Source organism: Protobothrops mucrosquamatus, unplaced genomic scaffold, assembly GCF_001527695.2.
Source record: "Protobothrops mucrosquamatus isolate PMUCROS unplaced genomic scaffold, P.Mucros_1.0 scaffold787, whole genome shotgun sequence".
Classification (NCBI taxonomy): domain Eukaryota; kingdom Metazoa; phylum Chordata; class Lepidosauria; order Squamata; family Viperidae; genus Protobothrops; species Protobothrops mucrosquamatus.
This window is the reverse complement of record NW_015387055.1, coordinates 129,802-150,606: the sequence shown is the minus strand read 5'-3', so window position 1 is coordinate 150,606 and position 20,805 is coordinate 129,802. Positions and strand designations below refer to the sequence as shown.

The following is a 20,805-nucleotide window of genomic DNA, read 5'->3' as shown; positions in this document are numbered from 1 at the left end:
GCTTAATCATGTCCTTCTTCAAGATGTGTGAATGCAAGGACCAGATTTGCAGTGGGCCAGTTCCAATATAAATAAATGGGGGGAGTGGACACAGCCAGCGGCTCGCTCCGCACAGGATATTGAGGGGAGGGGAGGGCAAGTCCTGTGCCCGGGGGGGGGGCTCTGGCTCGGCATCCCAGGGTGCCACCCGGCATTGCCCTGGCTCAAAGCAGGCTGGGAGCGCCGTTCATGACCAGGGCTGTCTGCCAGGCTTGGAGGCTGAGTCCCAACCCGGAGAAAGGAAAGCCAGGAAAGCCGACCACATTAGGATGCTCCTCTCTCCTCCCGTTGCCATGGAGACCACTCCAATGATCCCTCAGGCATGACGGAGGCAGCCATGTTTTCCTGACTGCTGCAGAGCCCCCACCCCAAATGTTAAGCAGAGCAGAATTGCTTCTGAATGGGGAGAGGGGGAGACACCTCTCGGCAGTTGGGCCAAATTCAGTAGGGGCTCTCTCAGGCCTGAACTGTAAGACCCCCCCCACACCCTGCTTTGCTTTCCCTTCAACCTGCTTTTCCCCTCTTTTTTTCCCATCTCCCTCCCTCCCCCCCCTTCCTCCCTCTCACGCCCAGCTGTTAATCCTGCCCCTCGGTTCCCTTTTCTAGCTTGCTTCCTTGCACATCCATTTCAGCAACGCACAAAGGGCACACCCTGTACACTTTCTCTGGAGCAGAACAGAACAAAAGACCTCCTGGGGAGAAACTGTAAAGTTGGGGAACCGTACCCCTTCTTTGCCAAGTGGACGGAGGGGGGCGGGGAGGATGCCACACCTGGGGGGCAAAACACAAACAAGGAGGCCTGGGGTTGCCCCGCAGAGGCCGATGCCAATTCAGGCAGCAGCAAGGCCCGTGCCAGCACACCGACAGGAGAAGCCTCTGCCACACAGCTTGCGTCTTTGCACCACTCCTCCCTCCCATGGCTCAGACTGTCACTTGTACTCACGTCTCCTCCACTCCTGCCACAACTGCTGTCTTGCACACCCACCCATCCGCTCACTCGCGTATTTCACTCCCAAATCTCTCCATCGCTTTTCTCCCCGGGTGGCCCGAACTCACTCACTCTGCCTTGGTACAAGGGTGGCACTTGCGCAGACTTGCGCAAATTGCCAAATGGGCACGACCGCCGGGTTTGCCACAGCCTGGTTCGTTGGTTAACTTTACCCAGATAGCTTGTGTTCTACCAGAACGGGAACGACATTTTGTTTAAGGGCGTTGTGCGAAGCCAGCCAAGGGGAGGTTGACAGGTCCAAATTAAAGGCCTCTCTTCGCCCAGGGTGCAAATTCGACCCACCAGGAGGGGGAAGCAGGGAATATTATGGGTCCCTTCTCTTAAGGAAGTCCACCTAGCGCAGGGGTAGGCAACCTTGGCTCTTTTATGACTCGTGGACTTCAACTCCCCGAATTCCTGAGCCAGCATGGTTAAGCATGGAAACCTCTCCCTTTCCCCTCAGCATGGCTGGCTCAGGAATTCTGGGAGTTGAAGTCCACCAGTCATAAAAGAGCCAAGGTTGTCTACGCCTGACCTACTGGAACCAAGGAGAAGGGCCTTCTCCACGGTGGCTCCTTCCCTGTGGAATATCATCAGGCCAGAAATAAAATTGGCCCCCACCTTGATATTCTTTTGAAAGGCCCTGAAGACATGGTTCTGCCAAGGGGACTGGAGACCCCAACGTGATATGGAGCCCCATTAAGGGGTTGGTCCGATTGCTGTCACCTGGAGGGGGTTATCTTTGTAAGATGCTTGGAGTCACCATGGGGGGTTGGGCAGTGACATAAATTTCCTAAACAAACATATTTATAAATAAATATAAATATTTATAAACAAGTAAATTTATAAATAAATTTTATTTATAAATAATTGGGGGGTGGTGAAGATGATTGGGAGGCTGGAGGCTAAAACATACGAAGAACGGTTGCAGGAATTGGGTATGGCTAGTCTAGTGAAAAGAAGGACGAGGGGGGACATAATAGCAATATTCCAATACTTGAGGGGCTGCCACAAAGAAGAGGGGGCCCACCTATACTCCAAAGCACCAGAAGGCAAGTTAAGAAGCAACAGATGGAAACTAATCAAGGAGAGAAACAACCTGGAACTAAGGAGAAATTTCCTGACAGTGGGAACAATTAAGCAGTAGAACAGCTTGCCTCCAGAAATTGTGAGTGCACATTTGTCTGGAATGTTATAGGTTTCCTGCCTGAGCAGGGGGTTGGACTAGAAGGCCTCCAAGGTTCCTTCCAATTCTGTTATTCTGTAGTTAAGACTGTTAAATGTCGCATTTCAAGATTTATTTTCTCATTCCCTTTTTTTAGCTAGCCTGATTTGGAAAGGCACTTAAAGAAAATGCTAGGAAAGGCCATCTTTACATTAAATGTTGGTCCTCGCGTTCTCCCATTTGCAACTTTGCAATGTTAATAATAATAATAATAATAATAATAATAATAATAATAATAATAATAATAATAATAATAATAATAATAATAATAATAATAATAAAAAAATTTGGAAGGGACCTTGGAGGTCATCTAGTCCAACCCCCTGCTCAGGCAGGAAACCCTACACCATTTCGGACAAATGGCTGTCCAGTCTCTTCTTAAAAACTTCCAGTGTTGGAGCATTCACCGCTTCTGGAGGCAGGTGGTTCCACTGGTTAATTCTTCTAGCTGTCAGACCTCAAAGACACCAGCCAGCCCGCTGGTGCAGTACATCCAACGGCATTCCTTTTCGAGTCAACTCTTTATTCAACATCTGGAAGCAAACCTGACTGAAGGCAAAGCGCCGTTCTTTGACCAAGAGCCTGCTTTGCGCAGTCGGTCTCCGACTTCTCCATATGGGCTGGGAAAAGAGCCTCGTTCAAAAACTGGAAGGCCACCCTCTGTCCATGCCCATAACATTAAGGTAAATAAAGCCACAGCCTAATTGGGGAAAGGCGCTTGTCTATGGGTCTACCTGCTGTTTTGCAATCATAAAAGGTTCATGCCTTCGTGCACATAAAGGGAAAGAGACGGCCTTGTTACCTCTTCGGCTTTATATGCCTGGGCTGCACATATGCTCCAGACCCTAAATCAGGGAATGAAATGTACAGGGAAGGTGGCAGATCTCTGGGCCTGAAAGACGCTGCGGCAAAGAACATCATTCCACAGAAATTAACCTGCCTTCCTCCCACCTACCGGATTCAATTTGATAAAAGGAGAATTGGGCTTTCAAAATTCCCCCGCAAAGGAACATCAGAGCAGAGCACGGTGTGTTTTGTGCTTATGCAGTGACATTGTTAAGGAGGGGGGGGGCTGCGTGTGAATGCTCGGTCCTCTCTCCGGCAACCAGGCAGCCTCCCTGGCTTCCCTCTCTTGTACGCACAATTCCAGGAGAGGCATCAGGGGGGACTCTTCAAAAGCAGCGCTCCTTTTGAACAGAAATCCAAAGAAAACACCCGCCCTTTCCCCACCGGGGAAAGGATTCAAAAGGCCGTGTCTTCTCAGCTTGATATTTTTTCTGAGTGGGATGACACTCACCGGAGGAGAGAAGGGAATCTGGGGTCTGCAGGTATATGAACCGAACCCGCGCTGAAACAATATTTGTAACTTTGCCTCACAAATCTACCTCTGGCATTATTGGGGTGAATAAAAAAGACAAGTAAAATGGTTGCTGAAAGCTTAGAAATTTATGGGTCCCCTCCCATCAAGCGGGACCCAGAAGAAGGGCCTTCTCCGTGGGGGCTTCCTCCCCGTGGAACATCATCCCTGCAGAGATAAGACTGGCCTCCATTCTGACGCTTTTTCACAAGGCCTTGAAGACGGAGTGGAGGGCGTGGCCGCCATGGTGCTGCTGGGCCGCTTGGGTGATCTGTGGCGGGCCGTGTAGCTGGTGGGTGGCCCAGCGGGCAGGGCGGAGTGGGGACGGGGATGGGGGGCAGGTTTTGGGCACTCAGTCTCTAAAAGGTTCGCCATCAGTGGTGTAAGGTCTTTTGCCTTGAACGGGGGGTCGGACAAAAAGACCTCCTAGATCCCTTCCAGCCCTGTGATTCTAGGACCTCAGGCATAGGGCGCAGGTTGATATTAATAGCTAGCCAATTTTTTGCCAGTACAAACAGACGTGAGAACTATCGTGGTGAACTTTCTGTTTCCTAAACCATTCAGATCCGCGGGCACTGCAGAGACAAATCACGCGCTCGCCAGTGGGCACGGGGTGGCAATGATAAGACGGCCTTGTCTGTCTGAATTCGTCACCTTAATGGTAAGGCGCTTCATCAGGTGGTAGCTGATAGCCAGGTGATCAATAACCCAGCTGGCACCAGACACACACAAATCACGTCCCAGGGGCGACCTGCAGCAGGCTTTTCTGATGGCAGTGGTCCACTGCTATCTGCGCATCAGTGACCCCCTGGCAGGCTGTGCAGCCGTGGACTTTATTTGCCTGTATGTTGGGCTGTAAGCAGACTAATAAGCGGGAGATCATTTGCATATGCATATGGCAAAAGAGTGGATTGATCACCCATGCTTCGACAGCAAAGCCATTTACTGCTGATTAAGTCGCCCGGGGGATGAAAAATAATCTGATTCCCAAACTGGAATGACTAACGTGGATTAAGCAGGCTAAAGACAATCATAAATACTAATGGGGAAAGGGCCAAGGAGGGCCAGGATGGGGAGAGAATCTACTGGTTTAACCGTAGAGAGAAAATCAAACCTTGGCTATTTAAGGTACCCTGGAGTTAGCAGCCGCTTAACTGCATCATTCCTACAAATGCTAATTTGGACCCCTCTAATTAACCTGTTATCTGGACACTCACAAGGATGATAAATGACACTGCACAACCGGTTGGGTCATTATTTACCTAAGCAGGAAAACAGAATGGCCACAGGCAAGCAAAGAAGCGATGGGAGCAGAGGCCACTTCTGACTTCCTGCCAGCTTCCCCACTGACTCTCCTCGTAGGAAGCTGGAAGGGAGAGTTGGAAATGACGATCGGGTGACCGCGGCCGACTGCAGTGGCGCAGCAGCAGCAAAGTGGCCACACCTTTGCCGTCATTCAATCCCACGGGGGTCATGGGTCCCAGATTTTGGACACACTCTTTAAGTCGGCCCATTGGAGGTACACGGGTTTAAAAATTCTTGTCCTATTTTGCCCAACTGAACATTACAAGCAATGAAATAGACACGAGAGTTTTAGTAGCATATAGACAAATAGTTTGAGACCTGAACACTGCACAATGGAACGAGCTCCCGTTCCTTGCCTTAGCTCCTACCCGCCTACCAGTTCAAAAACATGCAAATGTGAGTAGATAAATAGGTACCACTTCAGTGGGAAGGTAACAGCATTCCATGCGCTTCGGCTTATAGTCATGCTAGCTATATGACCACAGAAAATGTCTTCGGACAATGCTGGCTCCCTCGGTAAAGAAATGGAGGTGAGCACCACCCTCTACAGTCGGATCCTGGACAGAGGAAGGTTTTATCTTTACCTTTACAGACAGACAAATTTGTACAAGATCCCCCAGTCTCATTACTAAGTTGGTGCAGAAGCCCAGCAAGTAACTTTGTCAAACCAACATTAAGCAAACCCTGGTTCAGCCTGATGTAGGAGCCCAACTGTTGCCTGCCTTCCTTCTCCGGGATGTGCAGAACTTGTCTGGGTGGAGACAGCGCTAATTTAACTACAGGTAAGCCCTCAACTTACAACCACAATGGAGCCCAACATTTCTGTCGTGAAGTGAGACATTTGTTAAAGGGGTTTTGCCCCATTTTCCAACGTTTCTCGCCACGGTTATTAAATGAATCACTGCAATTGATATGCTATTATCCCAGTAAATCTGGCTTCCCCATTGACTTTGTCTGTAAGAAGGTCACAAAAGGGGATCACATGACCTTGGGACCAGTTGCCAAGCTTCTGAATTTTGATCATGTGATCACGGGGACGCTACAAAGATTGCAACTGTGGAAAAATGGTCATAAGTCCCGTTTTTCAATGCCGTTGTAGCTTTGAGCGGTCACTAAATGAACTGTTGTAAGTCGAGGACTCCCTGTATGTGATTTAATACTGAAAGGGGCATTATAGCTAATGTAGATGTTTTAGGATCACACAGACACCTTGCAGGGCACCACCCAATGGTGTGTTTCAATTTAGAGGAAACGGCAGACCCCCCCCCCCAAACTGCAACCCTGAAGTACCTTCTCTCCAATGAACCAAGGCTGTAGCACACCAGGGAGTTGCGCAAATCAGAAGCCCCAAAGTGTTCCTTCTGACCTAGCTGGTCTTTTCTAACTTCACCCGTATAGGGTCAGGTCTTACTGCATAGAGTCCCGAAACAAACGTAGGGCCCTTAGATACTGCATCGCCATTCACTGAGTGTGCGTGGCACACTCGGCTGCTGCTTTCCCTTTTGCCAAGTGTGCACGGCCCGTGAAAAGTAATGCAGCAGACGAGTGTGCAACAGAAATGAGAAAACTGCCTCCATCTGCAGGCTGCCAACACAGGCCTTTTAGTTGGAGGGATGGAAGCCAAATGGGGCTCAGCAGTTGGACGACCCCCCGCCCCAACCCCACATTCCCTTCTGTGAGCATCTGCACACCTGCCTACCCCACATCTCTGTCTACTTTCATCTTGGCTTCGCGCCAGGAAGTCACGACATCAAGAGACGTCAGTCACGGCACAAGGCACCAAACCTTATCTCGCTGGTGCAGACGCAGCCCGTTGTTCCGTTCCTTGCTCACTGCGTAGGATACGAGAAGGCAGAAGGCCACAAAAGAGGTCTGTGCGTGTGGACCCACATGCAAACACACAGCTGGCAATGCGAGCAACTGAAAAGACTTCTTAGTGATCTCACGCATGCACTCAAGACACAGAGCACGTCTAACGGGTACATGGAAATCAACGCACAAACGAAAGCATGTGGAAAAAAGCTGGTCAGATGTTAGGTTCAAAAAGAGGTGTGGCAGAATTACAAAAAGCTGAGTGGAGCTCGCCGTTGCCAAAATTAGGAGTCTAGTAGCATCTTTTTAGGCTAAATTTTTTTTAATTCAAAGGCATAAAATTTTGTGAGGCTCATGAATGCTTAAGTGTTGCTTCCCAAACTTGAATAAATTATCTCTTTGATTAGTGTCCATCCGTTGCTTCTTGTCCTGCCTTCAGGTGCTTTGGAGAACAGCTTGATCCCTCTTCTTTGTGGCAGCCCCTGAGATATTGGAACTCTGCTATCCTGTCCCCCCTCGTCCTTCTCTTCATTAAACTAGTCTAGAAAGAGCACAGAGAAGAGCAACAAAGATGATCAGGGGACTGGAGGCTAAAACATATAAAGAACGGCTGCTGGAATTGGGTAGGTCTAGTTCAGTGATGGCGAACCTTTTAGAGACCGAGTGCCCAAACGGCAACCCAAAACCCACTTATTCATTGTCGGGTGCCGGGTGGGTGTGGCCCATTGGGTGGGTGTGGCCAATTGAGTGGGCATGGCTGCGGTGGTAACGGCAGACTGGGTGGGACTAAAAAGTTCAATCAATCAATTCCAACTTTGCCAGATCTTTTTTTTCCCCCGCGAGAAGTTGAAATTGACTGATTGATTGAACCTTTTTTTTTTTGCACACGGTGGTGGAGGCCTAAAGCAAAAAGATTTTATAAAACCCAGCTGAAGGCCTAGGACTGGGGCGACGGCGCACGTGCCCACAGAAAGGGCTCTGAGTGCCGCCTCTGGCACCCGTGCCATAGGTTCGCCACCACTGGCCTAAGAGAACATTTACATGTGGACTTGGTCTTTTTCACCTGGTATTAACTCAGTCAATAAAGAACCCTAAAATGTGCGTGGGAATGCTCCTGGCTATTGACAGAGATCTCCCTTGCGATGCCACCATCCCAGCTGTGTGAAAGGTGCACAAAGGGCCCTGTGTTCAGATAAGCAGCAGCTGCACACTGGGGCTAATTGAGCTGTCGAAGTTCAACCCGTTTGGTGATGCAACAGGCACATCCAGAAGAGAGGGTGGAGGGAGAGGAAATCCACAGCACGGAGACCCCCCACCCACTCACCCACCCAGTGGGGCCGGGTTCCAGCCTCTGGTTGAAACTGGCTTTAACTGCAAGGGACAAGGCAGTGGGCTGATGTCATGATGAGGGAGTCAAGATGACATCAACACGACAAGGAAGGAAAAAGTGTCTGGGCGATAAGCGCCAGGTGATGGAATGCAGACGTGGCCATTGGCAACTTTAATCTCCGGCTCTCTGCTCCAGGCAGCAGCGTCATTTTTCTTGGAGATGGATGCCAGGATCCTGCGTTGATGCTCTGCTCTCATAACAGCGAGCCAGAGAAACAGAGGATCTGCATGGCATCCCAGGGGTCAAAGAGACGCCTCTGGGAAGCTCACAAGAAGGAGAAGAGCAAGAGTGCCTTCTCATTCAGTCCTGGAGATAAAACATCACGTTTTGTGATCTGCTAATAAAATCAAGCCATATTCACCGAACAACGGTGTTACTAACTTAACCACGGTGGCCTTCTGAGATGGGGCAAAACTCACTCAACTGCCTCGCTTAGCAAGAAAAATGTTGGGCTCAATTGTAGTCGTAAGTCGAGGACTTCCTGTATTGCAGCACTGCTGGAGAAAATGAAGAAAGGCTAGGATTCACAGCCCGCATTGAGACTGGTATTGGGAAACCCACCAAAAGGCAAGTGGTTACTCTTGTTTTCTTATGCTCTTTTTCACCGCCCTGCCTCGATAAATATTTTAAGCATTTTATATTTGTTGAGCATCCTCTAATTATTGACTTTGCTGGTCCTGGAGCTGAAAGCCATTTTGTTGGGAGGTAATATTGGCAGGCCCGGGAGCCATCCGGAAATGGGAAATCAAAGCAGCCCGCTTCAAATGATTCCAGCGTCCAGACCGCCAAAACTGAAAGGGTCTCTGCAGCCCGAGAATTCAATAGGTGATCTAACAATAGATTTGCAGTGCTGGGCTGGAGAGTCCCATCCCTCTCCTTGGGAGCGTTTGATTCAATAGAAGGCACATCTAAAGCGCTCGCTGCTTCTTTTTCTGGAACAAGCTTTTTTTTCCTGAAGATGAGTGGAGCAAGACGCCGCGGAGAGGGCTTTCAACTGACTTTGTTGCTAATTTGTGCTTCCCTACAGCACAAACCGTGGTTGTGAGTTTGAGCAGCCAACGGAGGGCAGTAAGCAAGGAGGGGAGCTCAGAGGCCCCTTCCAGTTTTTGCTCTGATGCATTCAGACACAGACTGAAGACCTTACGCAGCTCCCCAGTTGGGGAAAGCTACTGGGGTTTGGGGAGAGGCGAAAAAACCTTGCTGTGCGGTGTTAAAATGTTCCCTTTTGGAGACTCAGCTCAAGAGGGATGTGAACAAAACCCCAAAGCAAGCTAGCTTTACAAAACAAATCGAGAAAGTCAGAGTCTGGTCATAAGGCTGGAAGGGACCTTGGAGGTCTTCTAGTCCAACCTCCTGATCAAGCAGGAGACCCTATGCCAGTGATGGCGAACCTATGGCACGTGTGCCAGAGGCGGCACTCAGAGCCCTCTCTGTGGGCACGCCTGCTGCCGCCGCTGCCAGCTCACACAGGCCCATTAGGCTCGAGTAGAGGTGGTAGAGCAAGCCCCCATGCGCTCGCTGGCCTCTGTGTGCGGGGGCTGATGGTGTCAGGCAGCAGCTGCCCCTGCCTCGCCTTGCCCTGCAGCAATGGCACCCCTGCCCTACCCCCTGCCTCAACCTGTAGGACGAGCCTCCTGCCCACTGCCCCACCCACCAGAGACCCCCTGGATTTCCCCCAATCCTGCCCACGAGCAACATCAAGGTGGCCATGCCCACCCCGGCCATGCCCACTCAGTCTGCCGTGACCACCTCAGCCACGCCCACCCAGTGGGCCACCCCCACCCCGCTGAGGGCACCACAATGCTGATGCAGCTCTTTGCGATAAATAAGTGGGTTTTGGGTTGCGGTTTGGGCACTCGGTCTCTAAAAGGTTTGCCATCACTGCCCTAGGCCATCTCAGACAAATGGCTGTCCAGTCTCTTCTTGAAAACCTCCAGCAATGGAGCACCCACAACTCCAGGAGGCAAGCTGTTACATTAATTAATTGTTCCCACTGTCAGGAAATGTCGCCTTACTTCTAGGTTGGATTTCTCTTTAACAGACTTCCACCCATTATTTTTTTTCCTTTGGAGAATAAGTCAATCCCCTCTTCTCTGTGACAGCCCCTCAAGTACTGGAAGACAGTTATCGTATTCCTATAGGACAGAAATATTACTTTAAGTGCCTCCAAATGAATTTGGATTACTGTATTTCCAACACTTGAAATTGTGTTGGGGTTTGTTTTTTTTTTGCTTCAAATGAATGCAGAAATCCAAGCCCAACTGGCACACTGTGTTTCAAACGTTTTAATTTGATTTTCCTAATTGATTCCAAATGGATTGATTTTCCAAATTAAAGTTTTAAATCGGTTGGGTAAGTCCCCATCAGCCCTTGAGAACACAATGATTTGGAACCCCTGACAATTCTAATAACATTATTTTTCCCCTTTTCCCCAAAGGGCTGGCAAATAGTACTCTGAAAACATGAATCTGCATTTTGTATTTAAAAATGTATTCGGAAGAAAACGTGGTGGGGTCCACAAGGTGTTAAGCACGTGAGTGTTTGTGGTGGGGATTAGGAAGAAAAAGCAAAACAGCTCTAGATGAAAAGAGGGAAAGAAATTTTTGGTTTCTCTTGGCCAGTCTTTAAGGCCTGAGAAAAAAGGAACATTTTCAAAGCTCTGTTTGTCATTCGACAAGAAGACATCTCAGCAAAAATGATCAACTAAGGCAGAGGTCCCCAACCTTTTGGGCACCAGGGCCCGGTTCCGTGGAGAAAGTGCGTGGTTTTGTGTGCTGCCTGCATCCCACGGATGGGGCTTTGCTTGTGCGGATCGGTTGCTGGCATGCCGCGGCCCGACACTGGTCATAGGTGCAAGGGTCATAGGTGTGAAAAACGGTGATAAGTCACTTTTTCAGTGCCACAGTTAACTTCCAATGGTCACTAAACAAACTGTCGTAAGTCGTGGACTACCTGTATCCGAAACACAGCCTGGCTGCCCCAGTTAAAAAAAGAAATCCAAAATGGATTACTTCCTTGCTGAGTAGGAAAAAAGCCTGGGGATGCAGCCATTTCCAACGTACGAGAAACACCAGTGAACATCCCGCTTCCATTCACCCTCCTTTCCACCCATTATCTGTAGATGTCAGCATTTAATGGGGAAAGCTGGTCATTATTCAGCCACGTGAAAAGAATTAATGGCTTTCCAGACATTTCTCCTCCCTGCGGTGTGGCTTTGCTGGCGTCACAGTAAATATATTAACAAACGTATTTATTCCTGCAAATCAATGTTGGCAGATGCATAAAGGACAAACACAGGAATAAATTAAAGAGACGAACAGCGGGCTGCTGCGTTTCCTTGCAAGGAGATCCGCCACCAGTTGGGCATCACCTTTCCCGTGCTTCCTAGAGCCATTTTCATGCCTCGGGGTATTTTATTGTCGTACCTTTATCGACTTTAAGATATAAACCTTCTCCCAAATCCTCCTGACCATGGGGTGAGAAGGCTGTCTCAAATAAATAAAATAAAGCTTCACATTAGATGCTTTTGCCTACCGTTCCAGAGCTTTTATTAAAGCTGGGCCAACTGTTTGCTACCACTTTTTAATCAACATTTATGGGGAAGTACAGGTAAGCCTTCAACTTACATCAGTTCATTTAGTGACCAAAGTTACAGCAGCATTGAAAAAAAAATGACTTATGACAATTTTTCACACTCAGGACCGTTGCAGTATCCCCAAGATCAGTTGATCAAAATTCAGACACTTGGCAACTGACTCGTATTTATGACGGTTGCAGTGTCCTGGGATCATGGGATCCCCTTTTGCGACCTTCTGACAAGCAAAGGCAATGGGGAAGCCGGATTTGCTTAACGACCGTGTGACTAACTTAACAACTGCTCTGATTCACTTAACAACTCTGACAAGAAAGGTCGTAAAATGGGGCAAAATAAATGTTGGGCTTATCTGTGGTCGTAAGTTGAGGACTGTTTCTATTCTATGACATTAGATCCCTCCCCAAAATTGGAGGAATGTTGACTTCATGAACGTTTTTAAATGGATGCTTAATTTTTTTTAAGATTTAGGATTTTTTTATTTTTAACCCATTCTGATTCTTGCAAAAATCCAGCGCTATAGTTGACTTAATGCGTTCGCCTTAAGGAGTTAATGTTTTGTTCCATGAACCAAAATGTATCTAAATCAACATTTCCAGATCCATCCTGAACCCAAATTGCAAACTGGGATATCAGATTTCATTTCTCTAGATTCAGAGTTCTTCAGTGGCTGGGTTCACAAAAGACATGTAAACTAGATATGGAATTCATCTATTTTTCTCAGTTGGCACAATAACGTGGAACTGTTTGCCCACCAAACATGTTGCTCAACACACTAAGCCCCTCTGCCCAAGCTTGGCGTGTTGCACAAATCTTTTCCTGACTCGGTTAAGCGTGGTGTGTGACAACAACATCTAAGGTGCCACCCAATTGCAATTTTTAATGGAACTGAAGGGAAGAAATGAAAAGACACGGGCCGTAATCATATCAACGGCATTTTAATAATTGAATGTGCATTCAACGTAAATGAAATCAAATTGAGTTTCTCTCCTGGACCCAATACTTTGCCTTGGCCCCATTTGCAAATTCTGGCAGATGGTCTGGAAAAAATAATTTGCAAATCCCTCAAAGTCAGTGTTTCTCAGCCAGGGCAACTTGACGATGGGTGGACATCAACTTCCAAAATTCTGGGAGTTGATGCCCACCCCTCTTGAAGCCTGCTGGATGGGGGGTTCTGAGAGTTGAAGCCCACCCCTCTTGAAGCCTACTGGATGGGGGATTCTGAGAGTTGAAGACCACTCAACTTCAAACTGCCAAGGTTGAGAAACACTATTCTTCCTATCCTTCTCTAAGGAAATGTGATCTATTCCTACTATTCTCTAGGCTTCTGTCCATCCTTTGTAGTGACCTTCTCTTTCTTATCTGCAATTCCAGGAATCAAAAGCAAAAAGGAACCTAATTTCCATCGGAGAGATGGGATTTTGAGAGTGCGCTCTGGGCGCTCTTACAAAATGGCTAACACGTCACACCACCAGAAGACAAAGTGTAAAACACAGATGCAATCACTCTCTCTAGCTTGCCCACAGTGCTCTTTATCAGGCATCTTAGCTAGGATGGGGGTTTTTTTCTGAACAGGTGGGAAGACCATGGGCTCCACTTGGCCACACACAGCCCAGAAATACTCTTGGGAATGAAGGTAATACGGAGCCAGATGCTTTTGTATTCAGCAGGCCAATGTCCCCTGTATTTTTTTTAATTTAAAAAAAAAATCAAAATTCAGCCTGGGTGGTGAATCAGCCCACACCAAGGACGATCCTGCTAACCAGGTGGAGAATTATCATCTCAGATCTAAAATGAGGATTTGCATTCACAGAATGTCTCATCCATGCAGCTGGTAATTGCTCCCACCAGGGCCTTTATGTGTCTCTCTGCAAATTTGGGGATTTTCAGAAATAAAGGAGGACGTGCTTGCAAACTTGGATCGGGAAGATCCCCTACCAAACCTCAGAGTTCCTCCTGGCCCTTTTAACCACTGCCAAAGTTGTCAATGAGTTGTAACTCTTCACTGTGACCCAGGGGGGAGCTTGCTCAATATGTAGTGAGTCATTATATCACTCGGCTGGATTAAATCCCTTGTTTAATTAAACTTCAATGAAATTTAGCTCGGCCCTAACTGCAGCCGTGCAGAACTCCTCCCAGGCTGCCTTTCGGGGTGCAGAATTTGGCTGGTCATTGAATTTAGCAAGAAAACCCCACAGAGGGGCAAGAAATATGACTTCCAAACAAAAAACCTCTGTTCATTTCCTCCTTTTACTTTGGAGCTGTTCTATCAATGCTCTAGAACAGTGATGGTGAATCTTTTAGAGACCGAGTGCTCAAACTGCAACCTAAAACCCACTTATTTATCGCCGGGTGCCAGGTGGGCATGGCTGTGGTCATGGCAGACTGGTGGGTGTGGCCAAGGTGGGCGTGATCACCTCAATGTTGCTCGTGGGGAGGGACGCCTGTGGGGGCTGGGCAGGGTTGGGGGAGATCCAGGGGGTCTCTGGCAGGTGGGGCGGTGGGCAGGAGGCTCGTCCTGCAGGGTGAGGCGAGGGAAGGCGAGGCAGGGCGGGGGTGCCATGTCGCAGGGCAAGGCGAGGCAGGGGCCAGGGCGGCTGCTGCCTGACACCATTGGCCCCCGCACACAGAGGCCAGCGAGCGCATGGGTGCTGATATCCATCCAGCCACATAGGACCTTGGCAAGTTAGTGGGTGGCTGGTTGAAGAGGGATGGTTGCCATCTCCGGGGCATGGCGTGCGTGCCCACAGAGAGGGCTCTGAGTGCCGCCTCTGGCACGCGTGCCATAGGTTCGCCACCACTGCTCTAGAGTTCCCTTTTGCTTCGTAGGACCACGATTGTTAATTCTGAAGTTTCCAATCCATATTCTGTTCAAACTCCAGGCAGTCCTCAAATTACAACAGTTCGCTTAGTGACCATTCGAAGTTACAACAGCACTGAAAAAAGTGAGTGAGGACCATATTTCACACCTACAACCTTTGCAGCATCCCCCCACGGTTGCGGGATCAAAATTCAGATGCTTCACAACGGGTTCATCATATTTATGACGGTCACAGTGTATCCCGGGGTTACGTGATCCCCTTTTGTGACCTTCTAACAAGCAAAGTCAATGGGGAAGCCAGATTCACTTAACAACTGCAGTGATTCACTCAATGCAGGGATGTCAAACTGTCAGCCTGTGGGCCGGTTGCATCGTACGGAGTCCGCACCCATCCCAGCTCCGGCAATGCAAAAAAAGTCACGATACATCATGACACGTCACGTGACACGGCGAGTTTTGACACCTGTGACTTAACGAATAGTGCAAGAAAAGCCGTAAAATGGGGCAAATCTCACTTAGCAAATGTCTCACCTAGCTGCATACATTTTGGGTTCAACTGGGGTTGTAAGTTGAGGATTAGGGGTACTGCATGTGCAGGTGGTCCTCAAATTCTTTGCTCTCCTGTCAGAAGCACCGAAACGCTTCCGGGATGAAAAGTTAGCTGGTGACATCATTGTTGCCCTGGGGATGCCCAGTTGGGGGCTGCCCGGAAGGAGCTGGAGTGAAGGATGAAAGCTCAATCCTGCCCATGGCAGCTCTCGCACCTCGAACGTGGGCTTGCCAATCTCCTGCTGAGCCTTCCAACCACTTGAGTCGCCGTGCTCCTTAGTCCTCAAGTTACAACTACAACTGGGACCAGAATTTCCTTTGCAGCAGAGGTCCCCTCTGAACCAGAGGGACCGGTTCCATGGAGAGAGGTTTTTCCGTGGACTGGAGTGTGTGTGGTTTTGTGTGCGTCCTGCATCCTGTGGATGGGCCTTTGCTTCTTTGCATGGACCGGTTGTTGGCATGCCGCAGCCCCGTTTACTGGCCCACGGACCAGGGGTTGGGGACCCCTGCTTTACAGAATAACAGAGTTAGGAGGAACCTTGGAGGTCTTCTAGTCCAACCCCAGCACAAGCAGGAGACTCTCTACTATTCTGGACAGTCTCTTCTTAAAAGCCTCCAGTGATGGAGCAGCCACAACTACTGGAGGGAAGCCGTTCCACTGGTTAATTTGCTGTCGGGAAATTTCTTCTCAGTTCCAGGTTGCTTCTCTCCTTGGTTAGTTAAGTCAGGTCCCCAAATCCTCATTGTTTCTCCTGCATAGTTATTCTACTTTTGGGGAGTGCCGTTCTGCTGGGGGGAGGGGGAGAACGCTTTTGCTGGGGACAACGTTCGCTTTCTACTTTCCCTCTCCTACTCTACCATCTTGAGAAAGGAAAGTGTCCCCCTTATGAGAGAGACGGTTACAGAGAAACGAAAGTTGGAGAAGACCTTGAGACGGGCACTAACTGTACCAGCTGGCCAGGCTTCGTGGAGATGATGACTTTGGTAGGAGGAGGATATTGCTGGCTTAACTATCCCGTTTGCGGGTTTTTCCCCAGATCTCGCCTTCTGAAGGGATGACAGTGACTGGGGAGTATTTTCAAAGGAAAACTCCGTTACGGACTTAAAACGAAAGAATCCACCAATCAGCTTCACCCAGGAATGTGCAAAGGTAGGCAAGGTAGGAAACAGCCCGTTCCACCTTCAATGGACTCAACACAGACTAAAATGTTAGAGAAAACGGCCCCAACAATTCGTTTAGGGACGTATTATTCAGTGAATCCAGCTTCCCCCATTGACTTCCCTTGTTGGTGGCTGTCTGGGAAGGTCACAAAGGACAATCTCGTGACCCCCAAAGACACTGCAGCCATCATGAACACAGGCTGGTTGCCCATGGCCTTAGGGATGCTGCAGTGGACGTAAGTGTGAGTACTGGTCCTAAGTCACTTTTTCAGTTTTGTTGTAACTTCAAAGTCGCTAAATGAACTGTTGTAAGTCGCGGACTTACCTGTATTGCAGATTCCAAAGGAACACCACACCCAAGGGAACGCTATTATTATTATTATTATTATTATTATTATTATTGCTACTCCTTTTGCTGCTCCTGTTAATAATAATAATAATTATTATTATTATTATTAATAATAATAATAATAATAATAATAATAATAATAATAATAATAATAATAAAGTTGGAAGGGACCTTGGAGGTCATCTAGTCCAACCCCCTGCTCAGGCAGGAAACCCTATACCGTTTCGGACAAATGGCTGTCCAGTCTCTTCTTAAAAACTTCCAGTGTTGGAGCATTCACCACTTCTGGAGGCAGGTTGTTCCACTGGTTACTTGTTCTCACTGTCAGGAAGTTTCTCCTTAGTTCTAGGTTGCTTCTCTCCTTGATTAGTTTCCATCCGTTGCTTCTTGTCCTGCCTTCAGGTGCTTTGGAGAAGAGCTTGACTCCCTCTTCTTTGGGGCAGCCCCTGAGATACTGGAAGGCTGCTATCCTGTCCCCCCTCGTCCTTCTCTTCATTAAACTAGACATCCCCAATTCCAGCAACCGTTCCTTATGTGTTTTAGCCTCCAGGCCCCCAATCATCTTTGTTGCTCTTCTCTGCACTCTTTCCAGAGTCTCAACATCTTTTTTACATCGTGGTGACCAAAACTGGATGCAGTATTCCAAGTGTGGCCTTACCAAGGCCTTGTAAAGCGGTATTAACACTTCACCTGATCTTGATTCTATCCCTCTCTTAATGCAGCCTAGCACTGTGTTGGCTTTTTTGGCAGCTGCAGCACACGGCTGGCTCCTATCTAGGACTCCGAGATCCCTCTCACAGTTGCTACTGTGAGATAGCTAATCTGGACAGTACTTTGCAGGACCGAAGGGCAAAAATCCCCTGCCCCAAAGAGCTTACAATCTGAAGGGCAAAGTTGGGAAAGGCGAGAGGCGGAACAGATCCCGTGCAGCGGAGGGCAAAATAACAGTAATCAGAAATAGGAGGATCTTTTCTTTACTACAATGCAATGTGTTACCAATGTACCTTAAATTCATGATTCTTAATTAATGTGCAATATTCCCAGTCTGAGGTCAGGAGGGCTGGAAGTACTGTAGTTTGGTCGGAGAGTAGAAGGAACATTATGGAAAGCACTGCGCAGAATCAAGGCTGTCCAATGAAGGATGAAAAGCAAATTCTCACTGGAAAGGGATTTTCCTCCAATGCAAATAACAGAAGGGAAATAATTCACAGACTCACCTCCTTCCCCATGCCCAGAGACCACCGCATAGAGAGTGAATCCAAAGTGGGAGAAGATGTGAAACAACACACTTACACACAAACCCCTATTTTCAAGGGGGAGGAAAAGCCTCCACAATTCCCCACAATCTTTGGCATCGTCACAAACCCCCCCTGTCTCCCCACACACAAAATAACACTTCCAAAGAAACCTCAAATAAAGTCTACTCACCTTCCATCGTGAGCTCTTCTGCAAGGACGCACAAATGGAGGGAATGAGCGAGAGAGAGAAAAGAAAATTAAGGTTAGAATAACTGATAATCCAGCAAAACAGGTGGGATATAATAATAATAATAATAATAATAATAATAATAATAATAATAATAATAATAATAATAATAATAATAATAATAATAATAATAATAATAATAATAATAATAATAGAAGTTGGAAGGGACCTTGGAGGTCATCTAGTCCAACCCCCTCCTCAGGCAGGAAACCCTATACCATTTCGGACAAATGGCCGTCCAGCCTCATCTTGGCATGCTGGGCCAAGCAATCCTCACAATCAGCTGTTCTCTGTTGGGGTGCCAGCGATGGTTTGATCAAGAGCTAACTGTTGAATTAAGGTTACCAGGGATCACCATGTAATAATAATAATAATAATAATAATAATAATAATAGTAGTAGTAGTAGTAGTAGTAGTAGTAGTAATAATAATAATAATAATAATAATAATAATAATAATAATAATAATAATAATAATAATAATAATAATAAAAGTTGGAAGGGACCTTGGAGGTCATCGAGTCCAACCCCCTGCTCAGGCAGGAGACCCTACACCATTTCGGACAAATGGCTGTCCAGTCTCTTCTTGAAAACTTCCAGTGTCGGAGCATTCACCGCTTCTGGAGGCAGGTTGTTCCACTGGTTAATTGTTCTAACTGTCAGGAAGTTTCTCCTTAGAACACAATTTTCCTTGGGCTAAAAACTGAGTCTGAACCTTACACCACCACCCCCATCAAAGAAGAAAGTAAAACCCACTCCTTTAGGAGCTTTGGATGGGATTGGACTTAATTGGGGTTCAGCCTCTTGCAGTAACAGATGTCTTCACAGGTTGCGTGAACTGTGTTTTATGTGGATGCAAACACAGTTGTCGACTTTGGTTAACCTCAGTCTGCACAAAGCTGGCCACACGGCAAGCCTGGACAAGCTGCTCTTTTTCAGTCTCATCAACAATGGGAGGGTGGGAGGAAATTGGCCTACCTTACCGGGTTGTGGTGAAGATGAGACTTAGTAATGCAGATAACAGAACTTAAGCATTTGGAGGCACTGTGTCAACAGAAAAAGCTGCTGTATTATTAATGGATTTTGCCCTGGAATTTCTCAGATGTTTTCCTTTCCCTGCTTCCATTTTTTTTTAAGTTTGTGCACAGAGCATTTGAGAATATAAGGTACTCCTTGACTTACAACAGTTAATTTAGTGACCAGTCAAAGCTACAACCGCACTGAAATAAGTAACTTATTATTGTTTTTCACACTTAGAGCCATTGCGGCATCCCCAGGGTCACGTGATCAAAATTCAGACACTTGGCAACTGACTCATACTTATGATGGTTGCAGTGTCCCGGAATCACGCGATCCCCTTTTGCGACCGGCTGACAAGCAAAGTCATCGGGGGAAGCTGGATTCACTTAACAACCGTGTGACTAACTTATCAACGGCAGTGATTTACTTAACAACTGCGGCAAAACTCACTTAACAAATGTCTCACTTAGCAGTGGAAATGTTGGGCTCCATTGTCTTCGTAAGTTGAGGACTACTGAAGTTTAAGTGAATCTGGCTTCCCCCGTTGACTTTGCTTGTCAGAAGGCCACAAAAGGGGATCACGTGACCCCCCGGGACACTGTGCAACCGTCATAAATGCAAGTCAGTTGCCAAGCACTCAAATTTTGATCATATAAGCATGGAGATGCTGTAACAGTCGTAAGTGTGAGGACCAGTGCTCAGCACCATTATAACTTCAAATGGTCACTAAACCAATGGTTGTAAGTTGGGGTCTAGCTGTGCAGATATTGTCTGGTTTCCACCAGTTTAAACGCTAGCCAAGCAGTTGGAATCCCTTCCCAGGCAAGGCCTCATTAGGAAATGAGTTGATTTGCTCTGATTTAACTTTATTTATGGCATTTTGCTACCACTTCAGCCCAGCCCCTTGGGGGAGGATGGATCAGGCAGCATCAAAAGCACTGCAGCTTTTCCCATTCAAATGTGTCTGCACTCAAGAGAATTCCAGGAGCTTAATTTAATTTCCACTTATTATAACCATTGGCCTGCCCATAAAAAAGAAAAAAGAAAAAAGAGAGAGGAACCAAAGGGTTCCTGAGCATGTGCAGACTGTCTTTCCATTTTTGTTCTCTCTCATGGACTAAAGCATCTGTCTGATTGATCCACTCATATTTCAGGTGAATATTATGCGGATGTTGCATTAAGCTGAGGGCTGGATTGGATGGCCTCCAAGGTCTCCAATTTTATACGGAAACTATCTTCAGTGCATTGGCCCAACACCGTCCTTCTTCAGTCATTCATTTGGCATTGTTTATACCGCTTCCCATGTATCCATTTCCAAGCAGTTATGCAAATATCCGGCACAATACTTACAGAAATAAAACACTAAACTGAGAATAAATAAAAACTCTGATTGGTCTGATTTTTTCCCTAAAGCTCCAGTTTCTGCAATCCAACTTGTGCATGATTTATGCACATTTCTGAAATGCCATTATGTAGCGCAGTTAAACAATCTGTGGAGGGAGGAAAGGAAGGAAAAGAATGGGAGGGAGGGAGGAAAGAAGGGTATTTGGAGAGAAGCAGGGGGGAGGAAAGAAAGAAAATAACTGGAAATAAAGGAAAAGAATGAGAGGGAGAGAGGGAGGGAGAGAGAGAGGGAGGGAGGGAGGGAGGGAGGGAGGAAGGAAGGAAGGAAGGAAGGAAGGAAGGAAGGAAGGAAGGAAGGAAGGAAGGAAG

At 47.4% G+C, this 20,805-nt stretch overlaps 1 protein-coding gene across 1 annotated transcript in view; it reads right to left on the bottom strand.

Annotated features, from left to right (window-relative positions):
* Positions 1 to 20,805, bottom strand: part of NRXN2 (neurexin 2) — a 253,526-nt gene that overhangs the window by 220,329 nt on the left and 12,392 nt on the right. Inside the window, exons 2-3 of the mRNA XM_029284646.1 lie at positions 6,700 to 6,746; positions 4,724 to 4,742 (exon numbers count right to left, since the gene is read on the bottom strand). Coding sequence (XP_029140479.1) covers positions 4,724 to 4,742; positions 6,700 to 6,746 — 66 coding nt within the window. The remainder of the gene's footprint in view (positions 1 to 4,723; positions 4,743 to 6,699; positions 6,747 to 20,805) is intronic.